Source organism: Myripristis murdjan, chromosome 5 (assembly GCF_902150065.1).
Source record: "Myripristis murdjan chromosome 5, fMyrMur1.1, whole genome shotgun sequence".
NCBI lineage: Eukaryota > Metazoa > Chordata > Actinopteri > Holocentriformes > Holocentridae > Myripristis > Myripristis murdjan.
In genome coordinates this window covers 36834822-36846229 of record NC_043984.1, presented here as the reverse complement: position 1 = coordinate 36846229, position 11408 = coordinate 36834822, and the positions used below count along the sequence as shown (strand labels likewise).

Genomic DNA, 11408 nt, shown 5'->3' with positions numbered 1-11408 from the left:
CAAGAAGGATTTGTGTCTCTTTGTAGTCAGTATCCACAGAGGGCCTCCATGGCGAGAAAAATAGACCGACACCTCCTGTCTGGTCTTATAAGTATTGCACTTCTTTGTTCTGGATCAAATACTTGAACACATAGATCACCATGGGTTGATAATAGAGTACAGCAGCAATGGCTCTGTAATGATCAGATCCCTCAGTTTTAGCTCTGAACAGGATTTTGAGCCGTTGTCGAGAGCACGTCTTCCTCAGGTTCTGCTCATTTGTCTCATCAGGGTGTACGTCTGTGTGGAAAACTGCCCACTGTCTCATTTGTATTTGTGCACAAATATCTGTCCATATCTAACAACCCTCTTTCAGTTTCCCTTGGAGTGTTTTTGATTGATTTGTAGGTTTAAAACCAGCTCTTTGTGGGGGATCCTTGGATATAGTTCGCCTGAAGATTTTTGCCCCCCCTTCAACTTGGGTAAACAGCAGCCGAAAGCTTTACAAGCCTGAATTTCCTCCCCACATTTTTTTCTTCCGACTTCTTCCACCCACACGCCACCGAGTGTCCAACATCCCCCCATGCCACCGAGCCCAGAGAGGAAGCTGAAGATCTTTGTCCAGCCCACCAGCCCACATTTGTCCCCCCCTTTTTTGGCCACATTTCTCTCCACTCTTATTGGATCTCACTCAAAGAAGAGTTTTTTTTCCTTTCCTGGCTGTTTCTGTCCCACTTTGTTTACGTCTCCCCATTAGTTCCACCTATTAATAAAAAATAATAAAAAAAAAGAAAAAAAAAATCCCCAAAGGACATTGTTACGCCAAGCAGCAGTAATGTTTAGCAGTCTGGCGGAGATAAAGGTGTTTCGGAGGGTCTCAGAGAAGGGATGTCGTAGGAAGACAAGTGTCTCTGGGCGACCCACCCCCCTTTCCCTCTTATCTCATGGATCAAGTGTTCCTTCAGGACTCCACACTGCCACGGAGACTCCCTACCAGCAGTGCGCTCAGAAGGGAGACGTCTTCTCAGCCACCTCAGGTAACATTAGCCACACGTCTGACGGGCGGCCATGGCTCCGCCGCCTTTAGCAACACTGTCTTTGGCTAACGTGAACCCTACATTTGATATCGTCTGCATTGTTGCCTTTTGGGTTATTAACATCATGCATATTCATATGTAGATAGCAATAGACTGTTCAGGAGTTCAACAAACTAATGCATTTGATTAAGTGTCCACACAATAACCAGGCCATTTTCTGTTAAATGATTAATTGTGAAAGTAGCAGTGCTGTCCACTAACCCAGAGGAAGCAGCAGAGATGTAAACAGTCTGTTGCAGGGTTGCTGTAGTACAATAACTTTTAGTTTTGAGGCACTTTTTAACGTTACAGTGTGCTTTATAATGCAACAGAAAACCCAAAACATCGACAAAATATGATTTGAGATGGAAGCAGTTTAAGAAGTCATAAACAACCTGGCAACTATAACGTTCATCTGAGAGTACATATTTCTAATTCTGTCCGCCGCTCGCCCGTTCACACCCAGCTTACCGTTGTTTTGGTGTCCTGTTGTGTCATGTATGGAAGCCCAAACAGGTCAAAAAACACACTAAATAATGCTTTGATCAACACAACTTTTGTGCATAATCAACATATTAGTACGTTGTTAGGCTGTTGCTTTTATATTTTATACAGCATGTTAACATGTTATCTTGACACAGTTTTGAGCTTTTTGGCCGCTTTGTCCAGTTTGAATCTTTCTGTGATGACTTTCTGTGAGCAACAGCTAACATGTACTGTTGGGGAAAAATGTTGCATAATATGATGGATAAGAACACCCTTGGATTGATATCATTGTGTTAGACTGTATTGTGCAAGGCCTGAGCCAGTGGACTGAAAAACAGGGAACAGGAGCAGGCACACAGGACCCGAATGACAGGAATGGCGTCTGATTCTGATTTCTGCCCCAACAAAGTGGTCCAAGGGTGTTCATATCTATCATATTGTGCAATAGTTTTAAGTCAGTGAATATGTGCTTGACCAATAATTTCCCTGGGAACCCCGGATTAGCATAACAAATTACACCTTGGTTTCTTGTGACCTGGTATACATGATACATAACAACCAGTATAAAGTGGTTAATGAAGGTGGATGGGCTGGAAAGGAGTGTTTCTCATGTGCTGACGTGCTCTGTGTTGTCAGGGAGAGTCTTGTTGGTCCTGAAGAGAACGTCTTGCTGAGCTTAAAGGTCGTAATCCCATCACCTCCGCCGGTCAAGAAGAAGATTACCAGCCTTAATATGACCAACCATGGAGACGACTGCTACTTCTACTACTACTCCACCTGCACAAGAGTAAGCAAAGCCAAAAGACAATATTATAATCCAACCAGGTGTAGTGCAAAAGGTGAACATCCTGGTCTAACTGTGTTGTGTTTGCTGTGCAGGGAGACAGCTGCCCGTTCAGACACTGTGAGGCGGCGATGGGCAACGAGACCGTCTGCAACCTCTGGCAGGAGGGACGCTGCTTCCGCACCGTCTGCAAGTTTCGCCACACAGAAATCAAGGTAAGCGAAACGTGTCAGGGCTTTGTCACAGACTCAGCAGCAACATCTTCCTCAGGCTTTGTCCACTCAAGGGTGTGTGTGTTATGAGTGTCCATTTCAGAGGGATAGAGCTTTAGACTTCTGTTTGGGCACTCTTGATTTTCCTCAGTTTGATGGATTTGTGTGTGTGTGCATACCGTGCATGCTGTTACATGCTGTCTGCCTCTTTGCCTTCCACAGAAAAACAGGAAGGAGATTCCATGTTACTGGGAGAATCAGCCGGCCGGCTGCCAGAAACCCCACTGTGCCTTCTACCACGAGAAACCGCGCTTCATCAATGGCATCTACGTTGCACCCAGTAAAGGTGAGCTGGCTTTCTCATGAGTGTCAGCATGTGGACAAGCTGAGGTTGCTTCACACTCTTCTGTGATGTTTGATGTCCTGTGTTTTCCCTCTCAGGTATAACCAAGAATGAGGAGCAGCCAAATGAAGAACCGGCTCCTCCTCCTCCCGCCCCTCTCCCCACTGCAACCAATCCCCAGCTCAGAGGAGTCATGAAGGCAGAGACCCAGGAGACTGTACCGAGCCCCACCCACCCGCCGGTGGTCATCAACCCAGCAGATGATGATGAGGATGAAGATGGTGAGTTGGAGTTGAACTAAAGACAAATGGACTTCTTCTTTTTCTTAAGTCAGCCTTAGGCTACCAAGAGATGATATTTATTAAGCATTTGTGCCTCATTATGACGGGATGTGGGCGTGTGTCTTTCCAGATCAGTTTTCAGAGGAGGGAGAGGACGGCAAGGTCGGCCCAGATGGAACCAGACTGACCTCTCCCAGAAAACTGCCAGGAGGACCCAAAGCAGGTGAGACGAGTCAGAAAAAACAAATGAAGTATGTGCATTATGAGAGAAATGAGTGAGAAAAATATGGCCATTTAGCATATTAGGGAAATGTATTTATGTTACATTTACATCACCACATCTAAGACTAAGTATCTACAGGATGTTTCTAGGTGTGCAGACTGCTCACCTTATGACGTACATGCACTTTGAGATGTAGATAACACACAGACTGCATGCATGCATTACACGTGAGAGGAAGTGGGGAAATGAACACTGAAACAAAGCAAGCCGGCCTTCTTTTATCCCCTTCAGGCTTTGCCCACTCGAGGCTGTGTGTGTTTTGAGTGGCCATCACAGAAGGGTAGAGCAACGACTCCCTGAACACCTTAAACCCTGGGTCAGGAGCCTCACTCCTGCCTCTGGACCTGTTGGGAGGAACACTTAAACTGTTTATCTACACTCTAAAAATCACCTTAATTCACCCTCGTGCGGCAGTTATCTTATTTCTGAAGTGCCATTTAAACAAGAAAGTTGATTTCCGTAATTGTGTTAAGGGATTGAGAGAAATCTGTGTAAGACTGTTTGAGATCTGTTGAAGAAACCCAATTATCGTCCAGTGTAAACACGTCTGTCGATTTCTGAACAGCTTCTTGAATGTGCGAGGGGTCGGGGGTAAGGATATATATTATAGGGTTCTTACACAGAGAGATAGATACACATATCTCTCACCCAGTCAGCGATAAGATACGTGCTGTTGAACACGGACTTAAATATTAATGTTCATGTTGTGTGTCTCTGGCAGATGATTCGCTGAACTTTGGGGTGAGCACCCTGGAGGAGATCCGGCTGAGGAAAGCCCTGAAGGCGAGCATGAAGAAAGCTGGTTACCCCATTCAGAGCGCCGACACCGCCGCCAACGGAGAGAAGGAGAACATGCGCTCGTTTGGTCGCCCGGCCCTCTACGAGTCTAGAGATGGTAAAAAAAAAAAAACGCTAAACTAGCGGAGGGAAGCTTCAGGATGTGAGAGGGTTGGATGCCCGACTGCCTTTCACAGTTTATTATTTTTTTATTTTATATGGTAGCCCGATCAAGTATATGAATGTGATTTAGACAAATTTGAGCAATGACTTTAACGTGGCTGCTAAAAGCTTCAACCTGTGCTGTATGAATGACAGTTTTAAAGAATATTAATAAGGAAAACAATGGTTGTGTTCATCAGGTTGCGTTGCTGCCAAATTTAAAAAGTAACTCAACACTAAGTCGCAGAAGGTAGTTTTTCGTATGACACATAATCAAAAGGCTGTATTTTTAATGGATTACATATACTTCAGACAAATGCCCACCTTATAGTCTTATGTCCTATGTTTTGGCTGCCACAGCATAATTTCTACAGTTGGGAAATTATATATACTCTGGTGCTGCAATTAATTATTAAACTGATAAATGTGCTGTATAATACGTTTAATTAGAGACAATTTTACTGTAGAATGTTTGTAATTGAACTTGTCATTATCCGTTAGTTTGGATTCTCACACAAATCAGTCACTGTGTTTTGTTGATAGGACTGCACTGCACTCTCTCAATTAGATTAAAGGCAGTCTTTAATATACTGAAATGTAATTACTTTTCAGTTGAGTTATTTTTTTTTCTAAAATATTTGTATTACTTGAGTAGTTGATAGTGAAGTAATTGTTACTTGCAGCTCTAAACAGCGCACACTCACGTCTTCCTCCGTCTTTCCCCTCAGGCCTGGTAGTCCTAGAAGAAACTGCAAGACCCAGAGGCAGCATCGCTGAAAGGCTCGGAAAGAAAGTCTTCAACAACGGTCGGTCTACATCGTTATTGTTCCTTAACATTTGTTTGATCAGGTCACGTGGCTCTGTTTATTCCATGCCCCTAACCGGGATTAGAAGCTCAAGTCTGTTGTTTTCTTCCGTTTTAGATGTCGGTGGAGACCCTGCGCTGAAACGAAGTCTGGCTGAGCGTCTTGGTAGAGTTGTAGATGAGGAACAGCCGTTACTGGCCCCTCAGAAAGGTGAGAATGAATAAAACAACAAAAAAACAACTGATGTTCACTGAGCAGCACAGTTTTCTACTCAAAGTCAAGACTTGACCTCAGACTACTAACCAGGAATGTCTGACAATGTGTTGTGTTTTTATGGGGCTGCTAATGTTGAGTGTTTGGAGAGGAAAATAATGCTATTCCTCTGATTCTTCAGCTTTGAAGCCTGTGAGGGAAAGACTTGGTTTGGCAGCTGAGCCTGTGTCTTCTGCTCAACCAGGTAAGAAGGTCTCAGAGGTTCTCGAGATTGTCCACAAACCTGTCCTGAAAAATGGGAATGTGGAATGTGATGTTGATGTTCATTGTTCTCGCCCAATCTTCTTAACAGCTGAGTCCAACACGGCATCAAAGAACGCTCCAGAGCAGATCCGCATCAAAACACTGGAGGAAATCAGACAGGAGAAGGCAGCAAAGTCTCAGCCTCACAGCCCACCAGGAAACCCTGCCGCCTCTGCTCCAGAAACCAGCATCACTAAAGCTGTATCCACTAAAGCCGCTAAAGGCAGCAAGAGAACCATCACCGTCAAAGACAGCACTGTTGTCCACGTCAAGACCTTCTCAGAGATCATCCATGCCAAGAAGAAAAAGCAGGAGGAGGAGGAGCACCAGAAGCAGGAGAAGGTCCCCAGCCCTAAGAAAGCCAAGCAGGACCCGGTGAAGACCCAGAGCCAGTCCGGCGCGGCTCCGACCAGCACGGAGGTGAGGGTGAAGACCCTGGAGGAGATCCGCAGGGAGAAGGCAGCCAGGATGGAGGCTCAGAAAGCCCTGGAGCCAGAAAACGAGAAGAGCGCTGACAATGAAGAGCCCAAAACAAGGAAGCCCCGCCTACTGCGCATCAGTAAACCAGCTGCCCTCGGTAAGACGGCACTTCACCTGATGTGTTTCCACAAGCTTACAGAGATGGAGGCAGAACTGATAATACTACTTAACTGATGGTGCCATTTGCTCATTTGTCTAACCTGATGAATTTGATGTTGAACCCAGCAGGCAGCATCAGCACTCAGAAGACGGCTGATGTGACAGAGAAGCCAGTTAAAGCTGCTGCTGCTGCTGCTGAGGTATGACCCGACACACTCTGAGGCTTCTAGATCATCACCATGTTGTGTCTGCTGTTCCACTGGCAGTAGCTGATGGTAAATGTTTTTTTTTTTCTCTTCCTAGGCCAGTCCTGCTTCCAGTAACGGTGTGAAGGTCAAGACCTTTGAGGAGATCATGCGAGAGAAACGCCTTCGCAAGCAGGAGATGGAGGAGCAGGCCTCCTCCACCAGCCAATCTAAAGGCTCCGCTGAGGCAGAGCCTTGTCAGAAACAGGCGGTAGGTCCCGCCCTGAAGAGGAAGACTCCGGTCAGAGCCAGTCTCACACCTGCAGACTCCTCCTCACCTTCCTCTGATTCCACCTCCACCCAGAAGCCCCCTGCTCGCAAACTGATCTCCCTCAAACCCAAAGCCACCTCGCCGGTACACAGCACCACCGCGGTCACCACCACAGCTGCCGTCACAGCCGTGACCTCGGGGGCCGTGACACAGAGCTCCCCTCCCCGCCAGGCCGAGGCCGACTCCCTCTCTCAGAGCCCCAGCAGCAGCAGGGACTCTCCAGCGCCCTCACCAGTCAAGCAGGCCAGGGCGGCACCTACACAGGAACCCGTGCAGAAGAAATCCCCGGGACAGACCACAGACACCAAAGGTACAGGACCCTCTACTACTTTGCTTTATAGCTGCACTCATTACACTGCTTCTCCTGGAGCTTCTGGTCTCAGATGTTTAAACTGGGGATCCTGTCTGTTTTAGAAATCAGAAAAGGACGAAGGTGTTTAAAAAATGAACAGTGTTTTGGGCAGAGCCTTCCTCAGGGTTTTAATTTTGAGGGAAAAGGTGAAATTTGGACAGGTATGTTCCAGACAGCAGTGTTAACTCCAGTGTTCCTTATACATTCTGCTGCTCAACCACAGTGCAACAACACATCAGCCCCTCAGGACGAGCATGTGCAGCTCCTACTAGTGTGCTAACTGAAGTTACTGAAGGCTGTAGAAAAGTTGTGGGATTTCACATTTTGGCCACCTGATGAACTGCAGCTGACCTGACAACACACAGGGTTTTCACTATATCCTGTTTCTGGTTTGCTCCCTTTCCAGTGAGGCCCAAACTGAACGTGAAGCCCTCAGTGATGAAGCCGGCGGCGCAGGTGAAGCCGGGCCAGAAGAGGAAGGCCGCAGAGCGATCGGCTGTGGCTGCCGTCAAACCTCTGAACAGCGCCTCCACAGGGCCAGAGGAGCCGCTGCAGGAGCCGGTGTGCAAACAGGGGAAGGTAGGCGACACCGAGCCCATGTCTGCTCTACTTTGACTGTGCAGTTCAAAAAACATTAACAACACATGACCACACACTCCTGCCCTGCTCTGTTCTGTCACAGTTCACACTTTGTGTGTACATGCCAAAGTCACATTTCTTCACATTTTCTCATTTGGGTGTATTCATTTTCTTTTTAATAGAAACGTTTCACTTAATTCAAACCAAATGTGTTTATATTATACATTTGGTATATTTTCATAACATTTTTTCATTTAGTTTTATTTTAAATCTACTGCTTGTAAATGTACACTTTTTTACACCCATTTGCCTTTATTCTTTTTATATATTTTCTATTGCAGTGATCTAGTTTCCCAACCGTCATCACGAAAGCATCTTTTATATAATTTCAAGTCATATGTATGAACAGCTGATAAAACATAACAATGGAAACACTCCAATGACCGTCACTTACCTTCATCTCCTCTTCAGATGTTCCCGTCCTCCAGTGCAGAGGCCCAGCTGAGCCCTGCTGTTCCCAGCAGCCCCGGCGCTGTGCTGGGCGCAGGCTCCAGCTCCAGCCCGCTGACCGAGGAGCTGCAGACGGTCCCTGTTTTCCAGAGTCCAGTTCAGACCAAACCCACCATCAGCCCCGCTGCAGCCAGGGAGGCCTGCGCCGTGCCCCAGAGGTAAAGGACTGACTGCTACCGCTCTGCTTTTAAATTCAGATTCTTTCTTTATTGCCCTCTATCGACGGAAAAAAAGACTTTCACCGTCTGTACACAAAATAACATTCAAAAGAGGGTATGAACAAACAAGCTCCACCCCCAGCCGGGTCAGCTCATTCTGCTGATCAATCCCTTCACGATATTTGGGTGCCGATTCAATGTGTTGTGATTCAATTTTATGATTTATTGTGATTTTGGTTTTTTGAATTCTCCTCTAGTTTGTGTCTATAACGTTTGATGAGGCTGTGATTCTCCTAGAGGTCATTTTATACAGTGAGGTCCAGTTTGACAAAATGTAAAAAATTGTAAAATGTAGCCAGACTTTGCAAGTTTACTCTTTTTGTTGATGACCTGGCATGACACGATTTATTTTTTTCCTCCCACCCCTGCTGTCTGTTCCTGAACACGTGAATATTAACCCGCCTCTCTCCTCTCAGCTCTGCACCGAAGACCACGGCTCAGTCCAAGTCGCGGAGGTCCAGCGTGGCTTCGTCCCGAGTCGCCGCCGCCTCCAGCTCCGCCGTGGACGACTTCGAGGAGCTGATGAACGAGTTCACCGACGACCACCTGGAGGCAGACGTGGACCCCGGCATCGGAGAGGACGACCTGCTGCAGGAGCTGTCCGAGATGATTGACAGCTGAGAGAGCTCGTCTCGTCATGGAGGCTTTCATAGGGACAAAGGATAAAGAAAAACACGTTTCATTTTAAACTTTTGGTACTTATTTCTGTACATTTTAGTCATCTTCTCTTGTGTAAGCAGTTTTTGAGGCATGTTATTTCATATGACGAAACAAGGATTCTTTTTTTGTTTTTGTTTTCTTTTTAAATGCTGTTTTATTCTCCTACCTTGTTTCCAACAACAGCTGTGTGTAGAGCATCCTCAGGAAAACTACTTGTCAGGAATTTTGTGGAAGACAAAGTGAAGTGCACCGCTCACACTGACTCAAGTCGTGTTTCACTTGCAGAGAGAAGTCGTTTCTGTATACTGTGTATGCTAAATATGGAATCATGACTAAACAGGGCTCGCAAGCTTCATACTGCTGCACTCTGCTAGCCTGACCCCTCGCCTGCCTCTCGTTCTTTTCAGAAATGTGACTAAACCTGACTGGTGGAAACTAAAAAAACAGATAATGTCTATGTTTGCTTAGTTCCCAGATTGTGAATAGACTGTTTTTTTGTTTTTTTTGTTGTTGTTGTTGAATGAATCTTGAGAATCAACAATATTCCAAACAGAAATGAGGATGTTAGGGTTGTTTCCTCTTCATCAGTTGCGTGTGGTTCATTATCTCACTATTCATGTTCTCACCCACATCATAAGGAGTGCATCTGCTGCCTGGTTTGTTATTTTTATTTATGGACTTAGTGTATATTTTTGTCAGAAATTAGTTTTTTTTTTTTTTGTTTGTTTGTTTTTTAACCATGCTTTTATACAGCAGCCATACTTTAAATGACCGTGTAAGAATCACATCTGTCTGGGTTACTGTCGTGAGCACTCTGTCGTCTTTCTCTGTGAACGAACCACTCAGGGACCGCCGGGACGTTTTCTATGATCTCTAATGTGATGTTTTATTTCAGCGAGTTGCTGTCGAGCTCTTTGCACCCTGCTGTTTCCTCGCGTGTGAGCGTCACGTTGCTCTCCTCAGTGTGGAATGACAGAAGATTAGCCTGTTGGTTAGTCTTCCTATGTGTTTGCACCTGTTATGATCCATTTCCATGAGCTTACTGATTAAAAAGTGACTTGTACAGGTTACTCTGTAAATAAAAAATACTTTTAATGATTGATGCAGTCGCTTAGTCGTTTGTTTGGTTTGTAATTTTTGCCTTCAGTTCAGTTTCATCTGCAAAGTGAGTTTACTGGTTTAAGTTTAGTTTTTATTGTCTGAAAATGTTTAGTTTGAGTTGAGTTTTTATTGTCAGTTTTTTTATTATAGTATGGAGGGTGTATGTAAGAATATTTTCTACACACTTGGATTTTAGTTAAGTTTTTTTAAGTACACATTTTATTTATTTATTTATTTTTTATTTAGAGAGGACAATGCACATTGATTAACATTACTGTAAATGCGCCGGTGTTAGCCAGAGGCTAGTTTACAACCGCAGTCCTCCGGCATGATGTTAAAGAACCATTATTATTATTATTATTGTTTCAGTTTCATTTTTTTTCTCAAGTCTAGTTTTTATTTTCATTCCAGTTAACTACAATGTTTTCTCACACCCAGTTTTAGTTTTGATATAGTGAACTCTAATGACCTTGCTGGTAAATACTTTACATTTCATGTTTTGCAGGATAAACAGCTACACACTGAAGAGGATAGGCCAGAGTTTTGATTTGTAAAACATTAACATATAAACATCTGACCTACACACGAATTAATGAGGGATTTTTCAATAATTTTAGCCAAATTCCCTCGACTGGTGAAAAAAAACAAAAATCTTGGTAGAAACCCCGTCCTGTGGTCAGAGGGTCAGTCCAGCTCCATCAGTGTGAACCAACAACCTGATGCTGAGCAGATTCTCTTGTTTGTGTTTCTGCTTCTTCTCTTCTTCCTCCTTGTTTCCAGCTGTATCGCTGCTACGCTTCAACCACTGATCCACTTTCTGGATTTGTTTTGTCTCGTCTTCCCGCTCAGAGCGAACCAACGTCCTCGCTCGATGACCACGGCAGCAGATTTAAACCACAAACACACACACCTGACACCTTCAGGAAACCCAGATATATGCTTTATCAAACTTAACATTTATATTTTTTTTATTGAACTTTTTTTTTTATTGAAATTTATTATAGCATAGGCTGATTTTTTTTAGGAAATATGCATGACAGGTTTTTCTTACATACCCCTGCAGTACTCCTACGTACCACTAGCGGTGCACATGCCCCCATTTGATCTGTGATTTCAGATATTCTAATACTGTAATATGACATAAGTGACGTGTTCTGGTTGTAAAGGCTGTATTACAGTAAAGAAATG

At 44.7% G+C, this 11408-nt stretch overlaps 2 protein-coding genes across 3 annotated transcripts in view; one reads left to right on the top strand and one right to left on the bottom strand.

Moving 5' to 3' along the window:
* Nucleotides 1–10217, top strand: part of zc3h11a (zinc finger CCCH-type containing 11A) — an 11056-nt gene extending 839 nt beyond the window's left edge. Inside the window, exons 1-16 of one of the 2 annotated variants that reach the window (XM_030051754.1) lie at nt 1–1016; nt 2178–2328; nt 2421–2540; nt 2760–2883; nt 2979–3161; nt 3292–3384; nt 4166–4339; nt 5112–5189; nt 5307–5399; nt 5584–5646; nt 5755–6282; nt 6414–6484; nt 6588–7110; nt 7559–7731; nt 8203–8399; nt 8876–10217. The exon at nt 1–1016 is cut by the window's left edge and continues 839 nt beyond it. In XM_030051754.1, coding sequence (XP_029907614.1) covers nt 2275–2328; nt 2421–2540; nt 2760–2883; nt 2979–3161; nt 3292–3384; nt 4166–4339; nt 5112–5189; nt 5307–5399; nt 5584–5646; nt 5755–6282; nt 6414–6484; nt 6588–7110; nt 7559–7731; nt 8203–8399; nt 8876–9080 — 2679 coding nt within the window. In that variant the 5' untranslated portion in view covers nt 1–1016; nt 2178–2274 and the 3' untranslated portion in view covers nt 9081–10217. Of the gene's footprint in view, nt 1017–2177; nt 2329–2420; nt 2541–2759; nt 2884–2978; nt 3162–3291; nt 3385–4165; nt 4340–5111; nt 5190–5306; nt 5400–5583; nt 5647–5754; nt 6283–6410; nt 6485–6587; nt 7111–7558; nt 7732–8202; nt 8400–8875 lie in introns of both variants that reach the window. The other variant, XM_030051753.1, reaches the window with a different exon arrangement.
* LOC115359332 (NACHT, LRR and PYD domains-containing protein 14-like) overlaps nt 1–11408 on the bottom strand; it is a gene marked incomplete at its 3' end in the record, with an annotated part of 845616 nt that overhangs the window by 661896 nt on the left and 172312 nt on the right. The window lies entirely within an intron of this gene.